Raw genomic sequence first — 23,176 nt, forward strand, 5'->3', positions numbered from 1 at the left:
TCTAATGGAGAAGGTGGACTTTGTTAACACATTAGTCATAAAGCAAGGCAGCCCCATGAGTTGCCCGACAGAGATCTGAACAGATTTTAATGGGAGCTTGGAGGCTAGCAAGGATTCATTTCCATTTCAGGGGATTGCGGAAGACTCAGCAGTTGAGCCTTGAAGAATGTGTACAAGACAACCTTGATTTTTAATTTCTGAGTCCTCACGTACCTTTCTCAGACCTTTAACAACCAAATTCAGCTCTTAACATTGTGTATTCAGACCTAGGCCCAGTTCAGTTTTTGGGATGGAACCAATACTGCCATAGAAAGTTTTATTTCCATAGTGAGATATTTCCATGGTGAGCTCAATCAAATTCTTAATCTAGCCACCAGGTGATTGTCTCTCTCTCTCCATCCTGTTCCCCGCTCACTCCATTTCTTACTGTTTCTCATCTCTTTTCTCTTTGGGTATGAACATTTTCTGATTAAGAAGGAAACTTAGAGTGTTTTCTCCAGTACTCCCCACTTCCACCCCCGTCTGGTTCAGTTAGCCAGTGACTCCCTGACAAAACAGGAGGAGCCATTCCCTCCAAATTGGAAAAACATTTGTGTGTTGGCTTGGGCGTCAGGGAATCCTGTACAAGCTTTTTGCCTTGGGATGAAGGGATGGCAGTGAGAAGGGCTGTAGGGAAAGAAAACACAGGTGGCTTCCTAAGCTGCCCCAGGAGGGGAAGGAGATTTGCAGCTGGGGCAGAGTGTGAGCCTGCCTTGGCTGGGAGAGACAGAGACAGCTCCACACAGGGGGATGGAGTTGGAAAAGGAGAGCCAGCTTGAAATTTAGTTGTTCCATACCATAAGTTATGTGTATTTTACTTTGCCAGTTGGGCAAGAAAATTATTGAAAGATGGCTGAGATCCAAAAGGTGCTGAGCAACTGGAGCATCTTAATAGGAAATGAATAAGGAATACCTTATAGCTTTAGGACAAAGTTACATCAACGCTTTCTGTTTTCTACTGGATGCAGACAGAAATTCATAGCTCACAAGAATTGTCCCTGATATTCTGGTGAAATCTTCAAATGGCGTTGGCCACACTAATCCTATTAGCGCTGGTGCAAGTACCCAGACAGATCCGTGGTGTAAGTTCTGCTCAGAGCATCTTGGCAGCAAATGTCTGCCCCAAACAGCCAGGGGTCCCATTCTATATTTATCAGAGGTCACTATTTACCCAACAGACCTCAGGTTCATAGTGCATCTTCTACCAAGGACACCCTGAAGGACTCTTAACCCACTCCACCCTTGTCCTCAATTCATTCTTTGCACTCACAGCCAAATGCTTAAATACAATGCTGGGTTCATTTTCTAAGCTAAGAGAAAAGGGAAGGGCTGTGTAGTATGTTGATTCAGTGAGCCAAAACACAGTTTGAGGAGCCTTTTGCACCTGAAGCCAAGGGAAAGATTGATTTGCCGGCTTGAAATCACTGGACTCCTTTAAGGAGCATGATGCAAGATGCTTCCTTTAAAACAAAAAAGAAAACCAAGAGAGCAAATGAGTCCTTGGTTCCGTCGTTTTTTCAAAACAGCTTCACACTTCAGCATCCCCTGTTTCTCATGTGTGTGTGGAAAAGTTGAGCAATTTCTACTTTGACTTTGGTTTTAGACTTTCAGCCATTTTTGGAGTCTGGTAATAATCTTGAGCTCTATAGAACAGTGAGTCTGTCCTGCAAATAGACGTAATGTTCACATCCAAATTAAAGGAGGATCACTTCATAATGAGAAAAAATGTAAACAAAAGGAAAAAAAACTTGCTGAAGTAGAAACAGCATTCATTTTCCTATAGGGAGAATTGTGATTAATAGTGAGGTGCTTACAGCCTTTCCCTCAGGCCCACTTTCCATCGCGCACTTTCTCCTGGCTTTCAGAGTGGTGGTCCCTCAGCTGGCAGCATCTTCCTCTCCATCCCGTCCTCAGAAAGTTCCCACCTCCCTTGGGTTACTAATTCCTTCTCAGTTTTCAAGACTCACGTATCTTCTCTAGGAATGTTTCTTGACCCCTTCAACTTCCAAGTCTAGAGTAAGTTCTCTTCCCGGCTTCCTTAGTACCTTGGGTTTGCTTCCACAGCTCTTTCTTGCCTTTCTATCTGGAGGGTAGGAACTGTTATTATGCGTCTGTGTCCACAGTGCTGTCCACGGGGCCTGGCACACCATAGGCCTTCTGTGAATGTCGTGAAAGAGGAATACTCCCAGATAAAACATGTTTGAGGTCTAGAAGATGAAAAAGGGCATACAGAGGGTAAATTAACAATTTCTGAATTTCCTTTTCAAATTCTGATATTAAAAGTTTTCAAGAAGTATATAAGAAAGGATAAAGCAGGAACTCAGGATACAAACAGGTTGAAGATACAAATGGATTCAAGAAAGACTTAGAAAAATTGATGAATGTCAGAAGCATAAAACAGCATTTGAAAGAAACTGAGATGTTTGGCGGAAATTCTGGAACCTCAGGGAGATGCCAGTGAATTTGGCTCCATGACCTAACACAGGGGTCCCCAACCCCCAGGCAGCAGACCAGTACCATTCCATGGCGGTCCATGGCCTGTTAGGAACTGGGTCACACAGCAGGAGGTGAGCGGTGGACCAGCAAGCATTACCATCTGAACACCACCTCCTGTCAGATCAGCAGTGGCATTAGATTCTATTAGAATAGAATAGAATAGAATAGAATAGAATAGAATAGAATAGAATAGAGTAGAGTAGAGTAGAGTAGAGTAGAGTAGAGTAGAGTAGAGTAGAGTAGAGTAGAGTAGAGTAGGGTAGAGTAGAGTAGAGTAGAGAGTAGATTTTCACCATTCAGTAGAATAGGGTTCACCCTCTAATGGTGAACCCTATTCTATTGAATGGTGAAAACTATTCTATTCACCCTGTATTGGTGAACCCTACTGTGAACTGTGCACGGGAGGGATTTAGGAGGTTGTGCGCCCCTTATGAGAATCTAACTAATGTCTGATGATTTGAGGTGGAACAGTTTTATCCCAGAACCTTCCCCCCCAGTCTCCCCACCCATGGTCCATGGAAAAATTGTCTTCCATGAAACCCGTCCCTGATGCCAAAAAGGTTGGGGACCACTGTCCTCACATATACCTCAAGGGGCATTTTGGAGTGGGTGGATGGGATTGATGCCACCGAGGCTGACGGGGGTATGCAGTTTCCTGGTGTGTGGGAAGAAAAAGCAGGCCCCACTGCCCCATCTCTCCCACCTGGAGTACTGTTCATCACAGCCACACCAAAGTGCTCATCCCCATTCTCTCTCTGAGCTCCTCAGCCTCCGCTTTCTCTCCTCCCTCTCTTCCTGCACAGGCTGCCAGCCCTTCCAAAGCCTGTGCCAGGATCCAGCTGTGGCTCTGATGAGTCCAGACCACCGGGACTCACATTAATTTTCCCACTGCTAAGTTTATAGTTTATATTTGGTTGATCAGAGAAATATGTGTGATGTGGGTTGCTGGCAAGTAAATCTTTTTTTCCTTCTTCTCTTTCTTCAGTATATATTTTTTCTAACTATTTCATTCCTTCATCTAGTCCAAAAGAAACTCCCCAGTTCTACTAACCAGCCCTACCTCAGAGCAGCCCCGAAGTCGGGTAGATGAGATGGTCTACAGACCAGACATCTTCTGTGTTCATCTGGCTGCCAGACCCAGTGGAGACATGGCTCCATCCTTGACATGTCTTTGAGGATTAATGCATTTCTCGTTCTCTTATGTCTTTTTTCAAAATAAAATATTGTTAATTGGTTCAAGCCAAGAAATTCCTGAAGCCTTAGGCCAATTCATTGCAAATCGTTTAATGACATTGCAAAATAGGTTCTTTTTAGTCTCTCTCCTTCTTCCTCTCCCACTCCTCCCTTCTGGCCTGCTTTCCCCTCCTGCCCACCCCCAGATTTCTCTCTCCTGTCTTGACTTTGATTTTCAGCCCTCATCCCCCAGTCTCTTTCATCTCTTCTCCAATCTCAGCTTTCTTCCACTGCTCAAATCTGGGTATAAATCCCACCTCAACTGAAAGGAAAAGAAAGAAACAAGATTTAACAACTAATGTGTTTGGCATCTACAAAGGTTTGTTTTTTCTTCTTCTTCTTCTTCTTCTTCCTCCCCATGGAAACTGTTTTCTTTAAATAAAAAAGAGCATGCCTTGCTTTCATCAGAAAGTGTGTTTGAGAAATTTCATGTCATGTTTCCATGGTTGTCAGGAGAGAGCTTGGGAGCCAAAACTATTTGTGCAATTGGACAGGCAGAAAAAAATCCCAAAGACAGCAAACATATTTATCCAGTCTCCCTGCCTGCAAAGGGAGGAGCAGTACTCACTCTGCCAACCATGTTTCTAAGTGTCTCTGTAGATTACAGTGTTGACTTAGGCTGGAGTGCTGGTGGACATGGTGAGGACTACGCTGGAGAACACCACGCATGTGAATTATTGTGTCCTGCCTTGTCTATGTGATGGAAAGCTCCCTGTGGTTAGGAGCTATGTCTTTTCTTCTTTGTATTTTCTGCAGTGCTTGGCATAATAGACAATTCTGCAGCACCTGGCTTGCTAAATGAATGACTCGATGATGACCAGAGGGATGGTATTTTACCAAATGCTGGTTTTGTCCTGCTTTGTGGGCTGCAGGGGGTCTATATGCCAGGGCTAAAAGACTTAGTCACTACCCCAAATGCATGGCTTCTGAGATGCCTGCCCAGCCCATAGTAAACCCCAACCACTCACCAGGTGCCAGGCTTTCTGACCTCATGAGAGCACAGTGAGGCTCCAGCCTTTCCTCTGCTTCTGTAGTTGTCCCACATCTTCAGCAGAAAACTGCCATGGCTTTTCACTTGCAGATCATTTTATTTCAGAGGAATAACCTTGAGGTCATGCCAAGCCATGGTTCCTCAAGTGACTTGGGGGTCGAGAATTGTGTTGGGACTCTTTGTCCATCAATGAAGCAGTTTGGGACACAGGAGAGCCCCCATATTGTCCAGAGGCAACATAGTGAGGAGTGTCAAGGACACTTTGTCTTCTCAGACTCTACAGCCAAGTCTGTCTGATAGCCATGAGCCAGAGGCTCAGCCAGAGAAAACTCTTAGTAACTTTACTTCTTCTGCACCTCTGGTGTCTCTCAAAAAGGGACTGAGGTGCAGGGAAGGACCAAAGGATCAGCATGCCACTGAGTAGTGTTCCATTACAGCAGAATCCTTTGTGCCTTGTAGCATTAGCCACAGGTGCAGCAAGCTGCCACAGGGACAAATTGAGGCTTGGAGGTTGTGACAGTTGGGGAATAGAATTATCCATCAGCCCAGAAACCTGCCAGTGGCCCTGAGGCTGCTAAGTCATCCTGGCAGCATTGCCACATGAGCCCCATGCGGTGCCCCGTGACCTAGTGGATCCCATCCAGACCTCTGTAGAGGAGTGCAGGCTTGTCCTGTGATTCCCAGGAACAGGCAGGAGGGTAGGACAGGACTGTACATGAGAAGTACCTGCAGGGGTAGAAGGCCAAAGTTTCTTTAAGCATTCAGCAGAGCTCATGGATATGGGGATATTGGTAACTCCATGAAGCATCCAGCGGATGGTGGCGTCTTACTTCTCTTCTTACTTCAAACAGAATTGAACTTCAATTTGCAGCTTAAAGGAGGGTGCAGGAGAAGATTGAATGAAGAACTCCCTTGGAAGTGATTGTTAGGTTTATAGATTACACCTGGAGCATTTAACTGAGCCCCAACACATCCTGTAGTTGGACATGTAAAGTCCATGAAAATTGGGGGATAAGCTTACAATTAATATTTGACAATTTGTGTTATGAGAATGCATGAACATACACCAAATACTGTAATTTAATTCATAGCTCTGCCGAGCCTTTTATTAATAAAGGAAAGATAGAGACTAGAAGGTGGTGAGAAAGAAATTCAAGAGATACTCAAGATAAAATGTGCCAATTTGCAGTTTCACATGTGATCCTGCTGATGGCAGCCACATCCATGTACCTTTGACAGTCTTTAATTTGCTTTCTGTTTTTCCCATAGCCAAAAAGGTCTGTGCCTGATGTGCCCCTTGAACGTGAAGAGAAAGCACAGAGTACATCACATGATGTGTGTCTGAACACATCCCTGTAACGTCTGTGTTCAGGCATCCTACAGAAGTGATGTATCAGAGTGTACATATTCACTTTGGAAACTGAGCTCCCAGAAGGAAGGAACTGGGCCAGGTTCTATATGGAGCCCAAAATATCATAGGCTTTCTCAGAAATCGCAAAGCTGTGTGACAAGTAAATAAGGTCAGTAAACTCAGAGATGGCCCCAAAGACTAGGACTTCTGACCTGTTGGGAGCTGAGAAACAAAAGTGGGTCTACTAGCATTTGATTAATGTGGACAAGTTAATGAAGTAGCTGAAAAATGCACAAAGAGAGGATGCAAAAGAAGGGTGCAAGGGGAGGGAAGGTAAGAGGATTAAAGCTGCAAAAACATTCCTCTAATGGATTTCTCAAACACACCAGCCAACAGGCAAGGGCAGGTGTCCTGTCAAACCATTTCCCCATGAAACCTGATCCATCTTTCTGCAGCGGAGGCCTGCTAACCCCATTTGTAATTGAAGGGCCTGTCCCTTATTTCCAGTGAAGCACACCGAGCAGCCTAGGGACTCGGCCAGGAAACCGGCTTTGCAGACAAAGGGGCCTGGGAACAGGCTGGTTTCCTTCATATGCGCCAGCTAGAGCTCCTCTCTGCATCTGCCCCATCTGATGGCTGATTAGGCTCTTATTGATCATGAACTCCCCACCCCTCCCTGGCCCCCTTCCTGTCCAAAAACACTAGAAAAAGGGAGTCCTCTGATTTTCAGATCATTCATCACTTCATTATTCTGCCTTTGATCCCTTAGTGAAACTCAAGTTTTACTCAAGCAGCCAAATTGGAAGTGTTTTAAGCTAAGGCTAAGCTTAGGGACACGGGGGGAGGGGGGATGGGGGTAGGAGGGACAGGGCCAAGGACCGAACTGCTGCTTATTTGTTTTGAAGCCAGGAAGGCTCGCCTGCCAGTTGCCCCTTGTGGGGAGCTGAATGTCCAGCTGGGGTGCCCTCGGTCCTGCCTGCACAGGCTGTTGTGCACATGTTGGCGTCAGAACAGAGGGGCTGTCTGGCCGCATGGCTGACCAGTGCCCAGCTTCATGCTCCCCCACTGCACAGCCTTCTGTCTCCAACTGAGCAGCTGTCAGAGGGTGCAGCAGGAGCCAAGAGGGGATTAAAAGGGACAGTGTTTTCTACCACTGGGTTGCTGAGGTGGGTGCCTGGCAGAGTGCATGCTCCCTCCGTGCCTGGATAAGCCCTCAGTTACAATGGGCAGGAGCCTGGGGCCATGAAGATGGAGATGGCATCCTGGTGCCAAACTCCATTCAGTTGCTTACATCTTTCTTGCAAAATGATCTGCTAGCTTTAAGTATATTCTTTGCTTAAGGCAAATTTCCTTGGAATGAGGTGAAGAAAAGGAGGAGGAAAAAAGAAAAAAAAACCTCTTGGTGGAGTAGTTTGGGATTTATTCGACCATGGAGGAGAGTGCTTCACAGCGCCTGAGGAATTTTCCAGATGCCCCTAAGCTCACAATCACTCACAGCTCCCTTTGTGGGGAGCCTCCTGGCTTGGCAGGTACAGGGCGCACTGGCCTGAAGGGGGATTAAGGCCTTTGCATTTTTTAAGTGAATTGCTTTCAGAAAACAAAGTTACCGATATTTAGCTAGAACATGTTGAGCTCAAGCAATTCCTTTCCCATAATCCAAACCTTCCTCCTCCCTGAGAGAAAACTCATTAGCTATCTTAGCTGGGAGGCTCAGCCAGGACTGGGCTAAATAATTTGTGGGACCAAATGCAAAGTGAAAATGTAGGGTCCCTCGATGAAGCATTATTAAGAATTTTCAGATGGTGAAAGCAGATCATTAAACCAAGTGTTACCCCGTCAAGTGCAGGGGCAGATCGTACACCCATCAAGCTGGCCTTGGGCTCAGCCTTCCAAACTGTATTTATTTAGCAAGGATTCAGAAAGCATTTGCTGTATCCTCAGTACTATGCAATAGAGCTTGGGGTTGGGGTGAAGAGTGAAAAATTAATAGGCTTCCCACCAGGAATTTATCATTTAGTTAGGGGCAGATATCACACACAAAACATTAAATAATTTTGAAATCATTATTTAAAAGCCCAGGAGGCCCTACACTTACCCATAGGAAGGAATCTATGAGAGATCTCACCTTGACCCGCAGGCATCACGTTTGTTCAGCCGAGAAAGTGAAATGGGGCAATAGAAAGGAATCAGACAGCCAATCCCCGATTTTTTTTAAGGTTTTTGTGTGTGTGTGTGTGGGTACATAGTATGTGTGTATATTTATCAGGTACACGAGATGTTTTGATACAGGCATGCAATGTGAAATAAGCACATCATGGAGAATGGACTATCCATCCTGTCACTGTTTTTACCACATCACTCCTTGAATAGCATGTATTTCTTACAGTACATTTATTAGACCTATTTCACGTCTTTCTTCAGATCCTGCATAACCTCTCAAAAAACATTCTATTTGCAAAATAGCTTCCATTGGCCACACTTAGATATAATGTTCATAGAACATTTGTTGTGCTAGGCTCTTGTCCGTTTGTTCAAAATGTAGACCAACTTCAACTACGAATTTGAGTTTCTAGGCAGCATAATGGGCGTCTTGTACCTAACTCGTGGGGCTCAGCTTCCAAGATATTCATTCTTTCATTCATTAACATTCATTCATTTATTCATTCAACACTTGCCAAGTGTGTACTTGGGCCAGGACCTGGGTTAGGTTCAGGGGACACAGACAGGAACAAAACTCGGTCCATGTCCCTAAAGAGTTCACAGTCTAATATTGTAATCAAACGGACATCAATCCTTTCACAGAAACAATAGGGCTTTCCTCCCCGGTGTTGGCTTGAATTGACTAAGAGCTGCTGGGAAGTTCCATTACGTGGGAAGCCTCCTGACCTCACTGAGTACCTTAATCACCAGGCACTCCTAGGGTGACACCAGTTTGTTTTTGGTCATTATCTCTTGTCTTCTGTGAGAAACCTGATTCCAGCCCTCTCTGGGTCTCCACTGGAAACAACAGCAGAGGCAGGTGCGTCTTGCAGTGAAATTGCAGTCAGCCCCGATGCTGTCATTCCCTGGAGCTGAGCAGAATTTGGTGTGGCCAGCATTTGGAGGAGGTGCCTCCAGGGCTTTCTGAGTACCTTTAGGAAGAGAGTGTCTGGGTAAAATATTTCCATCTGTCTTATACTCCATTAGTTTTATTTCTCCTCTTAAATTCAGCTATAATCCTGAAAGCCAGATTTCCAACTTGGAATGCATGCAGTTTTATTGTGAAAGTGGTCTCTGTTTTATCAGCAACATCAGTGATTTGGCTCATACAAAGAGAGATTTGTTGTTTGGACTCTTGCATTGTTTGGGAAACATTCTGCTTTTATTCTAGATGAATCTCCATGCTCTCCCACTTTAGATCCCATGGTGCCAAGCCAGGAGAGATGGCTATGGGGCTGCCAGAGGCCACAGCCTCATGTCAGGACCCTGGCTCCTCCACAGCCCACTGCCATTAAGCCACCCTGGGGTGCTGCCTGTTGTCCTGGCAGATTCCCCTTTGTCTTAGAAAACCCTTAGGGTATCCAGAGTCCCGCCCCCAGCCCCAAGGAAGGATCCTCCGTGAAGTGGGGTGTGGCTCCTGAGCAGCAAGAATCAACCTTCTGGTTATAACCATGGCCAGCAATCAAGTGGAATCTCAGGCCTGTTACTTGTCATCGTGGATGCCTAAGGAGAACCTGGGAAGGCTGTTCTTAATCAACTTGGAGAAAAGACATCAGCATTCTCTTTTATTGTTCCCTTCCATCTCCATTAGCTGAGCCTTCTGACAGCTCTGCTAGGACATTTGTACCTTGACCCACCCCATTTCTGGGGTGGATAAGCAGAGCCAACTTGCCCCCACATCTCAGTATAAGAGATGGTCTGAGCCAGAGGCACCCCTTGATGGGATTCTCTCTGCACCTTCCCCCAGCTTGTATATACAAAGTGAACCCCATCAGTGATGAGGGCCCCACACTCTTACAAACTCTTGTAGACAACAAGGGGCTGAAGGAAGAACTCGGTGGATCCCCTGATATCCCCCTAGGTGTGAGCTTTGTCATGATGGACAACACCAAGGCACAAGCCCACCCTGAAATGTCACACTTTTGTTCTGCTCTCCTCCAACCAGCACCTTCCCTTCTCTTCACAGATCTCCAGGACTTCAAGTTAGATGTGCAGCACGTGATTGAAGTGGATGAGGGAAACACAGCAGTCATTGCCTGCCACCTGCCCGAGAGCCACCCCAAAGCCCAGGTCCGGTACAGCGTCAAACAAGAGTGGCTGGAGGCCTCCAGAGGTGAGTGGGCAGGAGCCCAGAGGCCGAGGCTGAGGCCAGAAGGGAAGCTGGCCTCCTCCAACCGCTCGCTGCTCAACGAAGCTAGGGCAGCTGCAGCTGCCTCCCAAACCCCCCTCACCATGCCAGCAGCCCTGTCCTCATGCTGGCCAGCTGTCCTCCTCCCTTTTTTTTCCTTTTAAGAGACAGGATCTTACTCTGTCACCCAAGCTAGAGTTCAGTGGCACAATCAGAGCTCACTGCAGCCTCCATCACCAGGGCTCAAGAGATCCTCCTTCCTCAACCATCTGAGTAGCTAGGACTACAGGCACATGCACCCTGCTTGGCTAACTTTATTTTTATTTGTTATAGAGGCAGTCTTGCTATGTTGCCCAGGCTGGTCTAGAACTCCTGAGCTCAAGCAATCCTCCCACTTTGGCTGAAATTACAGGCTTGAGCCACCATGCTTGGTCATGTCTTCTTTCTTGATATTTAGTCCTGTAGGGTCCCAAAGCAGGTGGCTTCCATTATGGGGAAGTCCTCTGTCTTAGCATGAGGCGTTTCTTTATCCTTTCAGGCTCCAGAAGATATTACCGAGATGCTGCTGTTCCATCCAGGCTCTCAGCACATGGTTCTGCGTGCTGCCTGTGGAAGTTCTGCGCCTCCTGGCACACACAGGAAGGCTGCCTAATACGCCCATTCATGGAGCCCCAGGGTTCCCTGGCAGGGGGTGGAGCTCTTCCCCATGCAGCAGAGCAATCTTTGTAGTGGACTTCATTTTTCCCTCTCCCCGTTTGCATAGTAAATGCAGTTATCTCAGCTGTCACAGCTCCATGCTCAAGCCACCGTGGACAGACACGGCAGCAGGTCTAGGGAAGCCAAGACTTGGTCCACAGAATGCCAGAGGGGAAGGGGTTGTCCCTGAAGTCAAAGCCAGCTTCTCTTCACAACTGACCCCATACTCGAGGCCAAGTAGACCTTACTTGACCTGACTCCACAGCTCAAAATGTACACCTTTTAATTGCTTGAGTCCAGGAGGCTAAGGTTGTAGTGAGCCAAGATCCTGCCACTGCACTGTAGCCTGAGTGACAGAGTGAGACCCTGTCTCAAGAAAAAAGAAAAAAAAAGTATGCCTTTAAAAATATTCTATAGATTTTAAGATATTTTTATCAACTCTTTCTGGTTATGAAAGGAACATATGTTCATTATAGAAAACGTAGAGAATACAGAAAACTGTTTTCAAAAGGGTAAAACACCTAATCCAACCACTCAGAACTAACTGGAGACTGGGGGAAGAAGAGCATTAATCCCTACTGTCCCCAGCAGAAGGTTGGCCGCAGCCTCTGGGAGAGGCCTGCCTGCCCCACCAGGGCCAAGAGTTTCTCCCACTCCATCTGGCACTTGCTAATAAGCAGCTCATACCTGGGTGGCCCAGCAGCAAGCAGGCACCAGGCTTGGCAACAGCACGGCTCTCAGGAGGGGCCACCAGGGCAAAGCTCAGCACTGATGGCCATAGCTTTACCTGCCGGGAAGCCAAATGCCACCCTAGTTGCTGGGGTGTCCAGGAGCTGTGAATCTGCCTCCTAGCTACAGAACCTGAACACCCATGAGGCACCATCCCAGGGCACCCGTGGACCAGGAGCAGACAGAGCCTAACAGGCCTCTTATGCGGAAGAAAGGATTTCAGTGGCATTCATGGGGAGGACAGTGGTTGAAAGTCAGAATATTCCTCTCCAAGTAGCAGAAATGCAACAATGAAGGCGATTCTGAGTGATGGCTATGACTGATGGGAAGATTTGCTCATCATTTGGGAAGGGAGAATGATGGGAAGCTCCAAAATCAATTTCGTTCTTCCTGGAGGCTTGCAGGAATGATGATCTCATCTCTCATGTGTGCAGCCTGGGCCTCTCAATCCTTACAATGGCCCTGAGGCAGCATACATTAAGCCTTTTTACAAATGAGGAAACTGGATCAGAGAGATGAATTAACTTGCCCAAGATCACACAGTTAATACCCAGCAGACCCAGAGTGTGAGACCATGGCTGATTCCAAATCCTGCTTTCTTTCTAGCCTCCCTTAGCTCCCTTTAAAGTATAAAATGCTCTTCCATTGACCTATGCACTAAGTTGTGGCAGTTAGTCAGTCAGCCAGTCTGCTAGCTGGTTGGTTAGGTACCTTTTCTCTCTGGCACTCTGTCCCGCTTGTTGCAAGGTTTTATGGGGAGAACGGCATCTTAGGCTTGGTCTTGTGGGGACTCAGGTGGACATCAGCTCCTAGTGCCTGCCCAGCCTGTTCCTCTCCCTCCATGCACCTCTCCTTTGTGGAAGCTGCAGAGTGAAGCATTCTGAACCCATACCATCTTCCCCTGGCCCTGCCCTTTCCACAGGTAACTACCTGATCATGCCCTCGGGGAACCTGCAGATTGTGAATGCCAGCCAGGAGGACGAGGGCATGTACAAGTGTGCAGCCTACAACCCAGTGACCCAGGAAGTGAAAACCTCCGGCTCCAGCGACAGGCTACGTGTGCGCCGTAAGGCCCGGGCCCACCTGCTGGGGGACGGGGGATCACTGATGGAAGGGCTCACAAAGATGGAAAGGGAGGTAGATACCTGGAGGTGCCACGTCCAAGCTCCAGTTCTGTGTGCCCTGGCTTTGGCCAGGGGTTCTCTGCCCTCTGGCCAGCCTCAGGGCCAGCGTCTCACAGCACACAGCCCCAGGCAACTGTGCCTGCTGCCACACCTGCCTGATGGGAGGTTTCCTTCACGGTTACTTTGCGATTGGGATGGGTCAGAATGTGTGTGCTGGGACAGGACGGTGGGTCTTGTCTCAAGCTCAGCAGCAGACACAGCATGTGCCTAGACCAGACGGCCACGTGGGAGGCCTCCAGGCTGCTGTTCTGCCCTACATGAGGTCCCTGGGCCTGCACTCTCTGCACTGATGAGGTGTGCCCAGCACCACCCTCCGGTGAGCTTCCAGGAGGCCCACATGCTCTCAGTGCACAGGAAAACAGCAGCTACCTTTCCGTGCGCTTGCCTGGAGTCCCTGCCTATTCAAAGGAGTGACATCTTACACAGAGTTCGGCTTAGAGTTGGCACCAGAGATGCAATCACTGTGAAGCTAATGAAGTTAAACTTCCATGGTCCTTCACTCACTGACAGAGGCCTCACAAGGCCCTAACTTTGTATCATTTTCCATTCTTTTTGGGGTCTCCGAAACTGTATAAATTTCAGGTTTTAGAAAACCTAGGTCTGCCCCTGGTTGGCATATAAAGCAGAATCACACATGCTCCTCGAAGGTCGCTGAGGGACGGCACACATTGGAGAGTAAACGTGCCTTTCAGTGAGTTCTCTACAGTTTGTCCACAGTGTTGAAAAAAGATTACAGCTTTCTCAGCTGTGCACCTGAGGAAGTACATAGGTGATTTGCATTTGGGGACCTTGCAATATGAGAAATGCGTGTGTTTAAACAGTGGATTCTGTTCAGCTCAGCAGGAGGCCGGCTCTGAGATGCTCACTGTGAGAGACAGTTGGTCCTGAGAACCACAGGGTGGGGTTGGGAGCATGGCAGATTCTTGTTTCCCCTCTCATCTTCAGCCTCACAGTGCACTTACTGAGTGCAAGCAGAAAGAAGTATCTGTACCATTTAAATAGCCTCTCCACTCCCTCACCTTTCTCTCTTTGCCAGCACACGTAGTTAACTGTGCATATGTTGTGTTGATGCTGCTGTTCTTCTGTGTTATCTCATTTCTTACTCATAACAGCTCCCTGCAGAAGCAGCCCTTGTTTCTGATAAGGACACCAAGCCCCAAGGGATTCTGTAGCACGCCCCACTCTACATAGGTTGAAAGATCCAGAATGGCTGTTCGATCCCATCTCCATGCTCTTTGACTGCCTCCTGGGGATGCTCTACAGGACATCCTGGTCCACACGCCTTCTGTCCTTGCCCTCCTTGCCCCTCCAGGCTCCACTGCTGAGGCTGCCCGCATCATCTACCCCCCAGAGGCCCAAACCATCATCGTCACCAAAGGCCAGAGTCTCATTCTGGAGTGTGTGGCCAGTGGAATCCCACCCCCACGGGTCACCTGGGCCAAGGATGGGTCCAGTGTCGCCGGCTACAACAAGACGCGCTTCCTGCTGAGCAACCTCCTCATCGACACCACCAGTGAGGAGGACTCAGGCACCTACCGCTGCATGGCCGACAATGGGGTTGGGCAGCCCGGGGCAGCGGTCATCCTCTACAATGTCCAGGTGTTCGGTGAGTGTCTGCTGTGGACTGTCTTCTCCTTGGCCTTCTCTCTGGTCTGTGCAGCCTTTCTAGAAATGTAACCCAGGCTCACAAAGGGTTAGCATCTTGTCAAAGGCCACATGCTGAGTGAGGAACAGAGGCATGCTGAAGGGTCAGGGCTCTTCGGATCCCAGAGCAAGAGCACGCAGTCCTGGAGCCCTCCTGTCACGATTCTGACGGTGGAGACATCAGACCTCTCCTTCCCTCTACTCTGCCCATTAGGAAAAAGCAACAGTCAAAGGGCAGGGGAGCTGCTCCTAACTGCATCCCTCCCAGCCCCTCTGGCCCTGGGACAGAAAGACACAGCCCTTCTCACCCTGCTCTGGTTTCCTGGCAGAACCCCCTGAGGTCACCATGGAGCTGTCCCAGCTGGTCATCCCCTGGGGCCAGAGTGCCAAGCTTACCTGTGAGGTGCGTGGGAACCCCCCGCCCTCCGTGCTGTGGCTGAGGAATGCCGTGCCCCTCATCTCCAGCCAGCGCCTCCGGCTCTCCCGCAGGGCCCTGCGCGTGCTCAGCATGGGGCCTGAGGACGAAGGCGTCTACCAGTGCATGGCCGAGAACGAGGTCGGGAGCGCCCACGCCGTAGTCCAGCTGCGGACCTCCAGGCCAAGTGAGTGTAGCCCTGGGGTCTGAGATTCCAGCTGATGATTCACTGAATCCTTTTCTCAAATGAAATCTAACTTGGAACCCCAGTATATAAGATAGAAAAAAGTAGCTTTTAGTTGTATGTTCAAATTTATATGAACTTAATAAATCAGAAGTGCAGATTTTCACTAATGAAAATAGCCCATTTAATTATTTTATTTTAAAAAAATTTTTCTGTGGAACCCAGTTTGACAACCACCGCTCTAGTGCTTTGGTAAAGAAAAGCCAGTCTGTCTTTCTCAACAAGCTTCATTCCAGTTGGGGCCTATGCCAACTGAGCAGTGACCATGCTCAACCTAGGGAGGGGTAATGGGGATGCAGAGCAACGCAGCAAAGACCCTGCCCTTGAGAACTCCCCTATGGAGACGAAACTTACCAGGGAAACAACTTGAGAAAAATACAGCAATGAATACAGTACAATGCTAAGTCAGCATTATTGGGTGCCCATGTCCTATGGTGGGGAAGATCAGGTAGAGGAGAGACAGTGCTGGCAGATTCTGTGGAAACCTCCTGAAGGAAGCACTGCCTCCTGGCCTCACAGACTCTCAGAGGACATTCCCAGTTGCGTTCATGTCTCATATTCAGTAGGAAAAGGCCCACATGGTGCCGTGGTGTTAAAATTCCACCATGAAGGGACATGTCCCCATCTCCAGCCTAGACCGAGAGGGAAGGCACAGGGTTCCCGGACCTCGGGAGAAAATTGAGTTACTCACTGGAGATGTACCTAACATGGACTCAGGAGTTTGCTTGCTATGCCCAAGCCACCCCTGAGCCCGGGCCAGGCAGGCCAGGCTGCCTTTTCCTTCTGGCAGGACAGGGACACCAGCGCTGTCTTCCACGGAGCCTGGCTGGCAGCACAGAGTGGGTGGCAGTATAGCTGATGGTGGGCCCGGGTTGCCTCTCTGACTTCTTTCTGTTTTCTCGCCAGGAACAACGGCTCAGCAGGTAAACCAGGAGACTAACCTTTCCTTCTTCCTGTTGGTCCTCCAGGCATAACCCCGAGGCTGTGGCAGGATGCTGAGCTGGCTACTGGCACACCTCCTGTACCACCCTCCAAACCCGGCAACCCTGAGCAGATGCTGAGGGGGCAACCGGCACTCCCCAGACCCCCAACGTCAGGGCGGCCTGCTCCCCCGCAGTGTCCAGGAGAGAAGGGGCAGGGGGCTCCCGCCGAGGCTCCCATCATCCTCAGCTCGCCCCGCACCTCCAAGACAGACTCATATGAACTGGTGTGGCGGCCTCGGCATGAGGGCAGTGGCCGGGCGCCAATCCTCTACTATGTGGTGAAACACCGCAAGGTATGGCCCTGGTGTGGGGCCGCTGCCTCCCCTGCACGTCCTTCCCAGCAAGGCTGAGCAGAGTCACTGCCTCTTGGCCATCTCCCCTTGAGCTCCCGAAGCCTGAGCCAGTAATCCCCACCACTAAACAGGCCCTTCTGTCTCCTCCGGTGTCCGTCCCTGCCACCTCCCAGGAAGCTGGTTGTGAGATGGGTGTGTGGGAGCCTGGAAGGCCCAGGAAAAAGCCTTGTGCGTGCATCCGGTACTAAGCTCTATGCACTCATTTCCCAGAAGCTCACACTAGCTTCTAGTCCCTGAGGAGACCGTGAACAGTCTCCCTGGTAGCCATCACCCTCCTTCTTGCTTTCCTCTGTCGTTAGTTGTTGATGTTACATTTTGTGTTTTTATGAAAGTAAGCCGTGCTGGGTACATACCTGCAGGAACCTGGCATGGTAAGCCAGCTGTAATGCCAGGAAAACAAATATTTGTGAACAAGTGTTTTCTCTGTAGGCTGTAAAATACCCCCTCAGTTCTCAGAATCTGTCATGGCTTGAGTTTGACAAGCAGGCACTTGAGCTCAAAGCACATCGTGTTGTTCAGACCTCAGCTATTTCTCCTCGACAGAAGGAAGTCTGTCCAGGTGAATGTTTCAGGAGCTGTCAGGGAGGGAGTCTCGGGCTCTGACAGGATGCGGGGGCAGAGCCCAGCCAGGCCTATGCTCCTGGACACTGTGTCCTGTGAGGCAGGGCAGGGTCCCCAGGCTGCCACTCTCGCTCAAGGCTGTGCTCTTACCTGCTGTTACCCCACAGGGATGAGGACATGAAATTCCCTGTAAGAAAATGTCCTTGAAAATGTTTTTGTTCACTCCAAGTATATGCCATTTTCTTTCTAAGGCCATTTGATAGTAGAAAACTATTATTCTTAAATGGATTTTTAAAAAATTGTATTTGATAAAAGCATATACATGCTGATTTTTAATATGCATTTATATTACTTTTGCTTATAAAAATGCTATGTGCACTTGGTGGAAAGCATATGAATGTGGAATTAAAAGTCTTTCTCCACTCCTCTCCACCTCCACAAACAAGCAAGGAAACAGAACCAACCCTGCACAGTGGAGAGCGCTAGCTGTGCGGAAGCTGTTTCCCTGCCTTGGAGCCCTGGCCCCGACTCCTTCTATTCTGTTCTTTTCCCTTACGTGCTCTCCTAGAAGACCTTGGGTCAGGACAAGTCCACAGAGACCCTGGGGTTGTCAGAAAGACACCTAAGGCAGAGCACCCCCTATGCCCCCTCTGCTGCCTCCCCAGAGGCAGGGGGACGGGGCGAGCAGTTTCTCATTAGCCCTCCACCTGCTGGCCTCTTCATAGGCAGCCAGCAAAGCGGGTGAATGAGTTTTTAACAAAAAGCAGTATTGTTCACATGTTGTAGGGCAGGACTGGTCCTAATCCTATTTCCCCATGTAACTGGACACCTCCATCTCGGAGTTGTAGACAAAGATCAGGGCAGGCCAAACGCCCATGGTTCCCAGGAGACAAAACCCAGCATGAGAGCAAGAATAATATTTTTCAGGCCAATAGGTGGCCGTGAAGCAGCCTCGCACAAGAGGCAGACTGGCAAAGGCTGTGCCGTGGTGATCCGGAAATGCCAGGCTCAGGCCGCATTCACCCCTTCAGTGTGTGTGACAGTGACTAATTACCCTTCTTTTTCTTATTTTCATTTCTGGGCCCAGTGGAAGTGTGAGGCCGGCGCTGGGAGGGCAGGGGTACATGGGGCGCAGGGGAAGTGAGAGTCCGGACAGGCCCCTGCTGCGTCTGGCTTCTCTCAGGCTCCAGCCTGGGGCCTCCTCAGCCTGGGGTTGCCAAGGCAGAAGTTCTGGCTTGAAAGCAGTTCCTCTCTTACGGAACTAACAAGTCTTAAAGATTACCCAAGAAAGAATTTGAAATCAAAAGTCAGCATTCGGGCTGTGTTTTTTCATCCCCCTTCTCTTGCTGGGGATTGGGAATCATTCAGCTAATTTTCACTGTTTCACATGCATGAGGCAAGTTTCATTTCCTGGTGCATCTGCAGACCCTAGGCTACTGTGTTTGGGTTTCCAGCACCACTGGGGAGTCTCAGTTTGTAAAAACGTCTCCCCTTGGAACAAATCCTGGAAGCCTGACAATGAGCCCAGACCATTCCTGTGCCTTGAATGGTAGGTTTTGTTCGACTTTGGAATATTCTGCTCAGAGAGAAGAGCTTTTCCTTACAGCTGTTTTCTTCCTTCAGCAAACCACAACTTGAGGCTCCAGCAGGTTCTCTGGGGTGTAGAGTTGGCAGTAAAGTCTGTTGTCCCGAAAGGTGGGGCAGCAAAGATGAGCAGCCTCTCAGCATCACCTGCTGGGGAGCCTGGAGCCCCCTTACTTTTTCCTTTAAAGAGCTAGGAATTTGAAGCTATTAAAGATTAATCCATCACAGTCACAATTCATCCACAGTTTTTAAGTTGTGAGCAAGGACTGAAGGCTGGAGCAGAAACAAAGAGGATTGAAATGATAGACACTGCACTGGGCTGAGGATGTGGAGAGGGGCCCAGAGGGGCCAGGCATTTGCTGGGAATCTACTGTGCACCAAGCTCACTGTGGGGCACTTTATACAACTTCTCTCATTTAATCTTCAGAATAACCTGAGAGAGTTTATTTGCCTCATTGGTGAAATGCAAAGCTGAAGGGTCAGAGAGTTAGGGGACTTGCTCTGAGTTACACAACCGGGATTTGAATCCAGGACTTTGGATCCCAGACTCTTCCCAGGATAGGGTGCAATGATGGGCATGCTCTTTGGAGTCAAGTCACGGTTTTGGTGCTCACTAGCCATGTGGCCTTGAGCAAATTGCTCATTTCTCTAAACCTTAGTCTCCCTATTTGTGAAGTGGGAACAATATTAACACCAATCTCTTGGGCTATTTTGAGGAAAAGGAAGTAGCACCTATAAACTGCTTAGTTCCATGCGTAGCACAGTGTAAGAGTAAGTGCTTAGCGAATGTTGCTATTTCGATGGGCACTGATACTTTCGTTACCTTTCTCATCATTGTGTCTCATTAGAATATAAACAGAGGGAACTGCATTTGGTTTACATACAGAAGGAGAAAGAAAGCAAAACATGGAGATTCTTTGAAATATAGGGAGAGAAGGTCTTTGGAGGAGTTCTCAGCAATATCAATCACGCTATCTGACTTCCCCCACTGAGGTTTCTTTGATGAGAACATTAGACAAGGGATCAGGAAGCCTGACTTGAATGTCCCAGTAAGGTTGGTGTCCCATAGCCAGGGGGGTCAGTCTGAGTCTGTGCCACCCCAACCCCAACCTGGCTCATTGTCCTTCCCCTTCTCCTGCCCTCTTGGGCTCAGCGCTGCTTTCTTTGTAAACCACAGCCCACTCAGAGCCCGAGGCTGAGATGCCGGTCCTTATACCAGCTACCTTCTCCAGCAGGTCACAAACTCCTCTGATGATTGGACCATTTCTGGCATTCCTGCCAACCAGCACCGCCTGACCCTCACCAGACTCGACCCCGGGAGCCTGTATGAAGTGGAGATGGCAGCTTACAACTGTGCAGGCGAGGGCCAGACAGCCATGGTCACCTTCCGAACTGGTGAGAGTCAAACATTGCCCCTTGCTTAGGGCTTCCGTGGGTCTAAGCAAGTTCCACTGGCCCAGGTGAGAATTCCTGCTTACCTTGCCCCAGCTGTTCACCTTGAACCTTATCTTTCCTTCCAGCTACCGCCTCCTTGTGGTTTGTGTGCTAGGCTGAGGCCCCAGCTCTTATCAGCAGAGTTGCCAGCCTGCATCTCTGGCACCCCTTCGTCCCTCTGTCACACAGGGGCCAGCAGTAGTACCACAACAGAGCCAGTCTAGGCCGAGGCTGAGCCCACACCCTCAGTGCCCCGGATGCTTATTTGCATCACTTTGTCATGCCCCTCAGCAAAGTCTCAGGCAAAAAGGACTCTGTGGGAGGGAAATATGCCTGCTTCCTCCCCTGCTGACTACAACCCATTTCCACCCAGGACGGCGGCCCAAACCCGAGATCACGGCCAGCAAGGAGCAGCAGATCCAGAGAGACGACCCTGGAGCCAGTCCCCGGAGCAGCCGCCAGCCAGACCACGGCCGCCTCTCCCGTAAGCCCCGAGCAGCAGGGACAGGACGCGCAGTCAGGACTGGAACTGCCTCAGAGGGCCTGTTCCCGTGGCTAAATGGGGTCTTGCTTCTGTAGGTCCAGGGTTTTTGTGACATTTTCTTGGCATCTCCCAGTTAACCACAATGAGAAAGTGTAGTTTGGAGCTTTTTAAATAAAAGGCTGGCATTGATGCTGGGATTGCTGACTGGGTGCATCCAGAGAGCAGCGGAGGCCAAAGCTGTGGTCCTTGGGCCGCCACACTCTGGCTTTGCAGAAGGATAGCATAAGGGGTCTTAGCTCAAAGCCTTCCCCCAGGAGAGGCAGCCCGGGCAGCCGTGGGGAGGTCTCACGTGAACACCAGTGGGTGGAGGGCTGTGGGGAGGAGTGGGCCCATCAGAAGCAAGCCAGGCCCAGTGGGCATACAGCGTCATCTCACCCTGCTTCCTTCCTCACTGGGTACGGTCTTTCCCAGCCCCAGAAGCTCCCGACAGGCCCACCATCTCCATGGCCTCCGAGACCTCAGTGTACGTGACCTGGATTCCCCGTGGGAATGGTGGGTTCCCGATCCAGTCCTTCCGTGTGGAGTACAAGAAGCTAAAGAAAGTGGGAGACTGGATTCTGGCCACCAGCGCCATTCCCCCATCGCGGCTGTCCGTGGAGATCACAGGCTTAGAGAAAGGTAGGGGCCCTTCCATGCTGTGGCCTCGGCCTGATCCCCCAGCTGCCCCTCACCGCCTGGAGGAGGATGATGAGCCTGGGATCCCCTTCTCTTGGCCCAGGCCCCCACCCACCAGCATGCCTCCGTGTTGCTGTCTGTGGTGTTTACCACAGTCCTACAAGCCTTCCGCCTCCCTCCAGAAGAGCATCCAGAGCCATCTCCCCCGCAGCTCGGCTCTGACAGTGGCGGGTGTTCTTGTGAGGCCTTTGAGAACTTGCTTTGGGGAAGGGCTGCCCAGAAGACCCCTCCAGGTCCTGGGCCTTGAAAGGCCATGGGAGAATCAGAAGGTGTTTCCCAGCTCCTGAGTTCAGTGAGTGTCCCTCTCACCAGGCACCTCCTACAAGTTTCGAGTCCGGGCTCTGAACATGCTGGGGGAGAGCGAGCCCAGCGCCCCCTCTCGGCCCTACGTGGTGTCGGGCTACAGCGGCCGCGTGTATGAGAGGCCCGTGGCAGGTCCTTATATCACCTTCACGGATGCGGTCAATGAGACCACCATCATGCTCAAGTGGATGGTAAGCGGGCCTGGCCGTGGACTGCAGCGGAAGACAGCCTCCCCTAAACGCCCTTCCCTGTGAGCCTGGGGATTAGACTCCCCCGAACAGGGCACCTGAAAGCTTCACCAGTGGAATTTGGGAGGCTCTTAGTGGCTGGAGCTGCTCTAGTAGTCTCCTGTTGATTCTGGTGCCTTGACCTGGTAGACCTCACCCTCCTTCCTGCCCTTCCCCTGACACCACAGGGGATCCCAACACAAGTGTTCAGGGCCCCTTCTCAGCCACAGGGTTCCCTCACATGTCCAGGGAGATCAGAAGCAATTGAAGTCTTTGGCAATTTGTTTCTTCTCTTCAAAAGCTTAGGGACCTCTAGGCTAAATAAAATAATGAATAACCTTCACAACATTTTTCAGAGAACCTCAGGAATATCATTAGAAACCTTTGCCAGGGGCCCTAAGTGAAATTCAAACTCTGGACTGGGGTAGAACCTTCATACACCAGTGGTTTTGCTTTGATGATGTTTTCTCTGCCCATTGTCAACTTGTTTCTTCTCCATTCCCTATAGTACATCCCAGCAAGTAACAACAATACCCCAATCCATGGCTTTTATATCTATTATCGACCCACAGACAGTGACAATGATAGTGACTACAAGAAGGACATGGTGGAAGGTGAGACACAGTTCTGTGTTTATAGCTTCTGCGTGATATAGTTTCCTCCGCTGGCATGGGGGACAAGGTATTGGTGAAATCTGGTGAAGCATAAACCTGCATCTGGTGTGACATGAAGCTCTAAGCTCCATGTCATTCACTCATTCATAATACCCTTGAAGCTGTCAACTTCATGAACCCACATGATGATGGGACAACATGGGTGGACACCTAGAACATTTCCTCCAGTGTTCCTCCACATGCCACCCCTGTGCCAGTCAGTGGCATCCTCCCCCACATACTGCCCCAGCTGAGTCTGACTACAAGATTGGGATCAAGAAAACCATATACACATTGCCATGCACCATTCTCTGACTCTTTCCCAGGGGACAGGTACTGGCACTCCATCAGCCACCTGCAGCCAGAGACCTCGTATGACATTAAGATGCAGTGCTTCAATGAAGGAGGAGAGAGTGAGTTCAGCAACGTGATGATCTGTGAGACCAAAGGTGAAGCTCTTTGGGTTCTCTCTCCTGTCTTGGTGTTTCCAGCGAGGGAAGGCAAAGTCAC

The 23,176-nt window shown here is 49.6% G+C and overlaps 1 protein-coding gene across 5 annotated transcripts in view; it reads left to right on the forward strand.

The window, feature by feature from the left end:
* The window catches only part of BOC (BOC cell adhesion associated, oncogene regulated), a 75,783-nt gene that overhangs the window by 46,382 nt on the left and 6,225 nt on the right, over positions 1-23,176 (forward strand). For 4 of the 5 annotated variants that reach the window (XM_055260161.2, XM_063630027.1, XM_063630026.1 and 1 more), the window contains 11 exons: positions 10,276-10,422; positions 12,785-12,928; positions 14,359-14,652; positions 15,020-15,292; positions 16,318-16,625; positions 20,063-20,225; positions 20,638-20,748; positions 21,220-21,426; positions 21,796-21,977; positions 22,522-22,627; positions 22,993-23,115. In XM_055260161.2, the coding sequence (XP_055116136.2) occupies positions 10,276-10,422; positions 12,785-12,928; positions 14,359-14,652; positions 15,020-15,292; positions 16,318-16,625; positions 20,063-20,225; positions 20,638-20,748; positions 21,220-21,426; positions 21,796-21,977; positions 22,522-22,627; positions 22,993-23,115 (2,058 nt within the window). The remainder of the gene's footprint in view (positions 1-10,275; positions 10,423-12,784; positions 12,929-14,358; positions 14,653-15,019; positions 15,293-16,317; positions 16,626-20,062; positions 20,226-20,637; positions 20,749-21,219; positions 21,427-21,795; positions 21,978-22,521; positions 22,628-22,992; positions 23,116-23,176) is intronic. The other variant, XM_055260157.2, reaches the window with a different exon arrangement.

Source organism: Symphalangus syndactylus, chromosome 21, assembly GCF_028878055.3.
Source record: "Symphalangus syndactylus isolate Jambi chromosome 21, NHGRI_mSymSyn1-v2.1_pri, whole genome shotgun sequence".
NCBI classification, from domain to species: Eukaryota; Metazoa; Chordata; class Mammalia; order Primates; family Hylobatidae; genus Symphalangus; species Symphalangus syndactylus.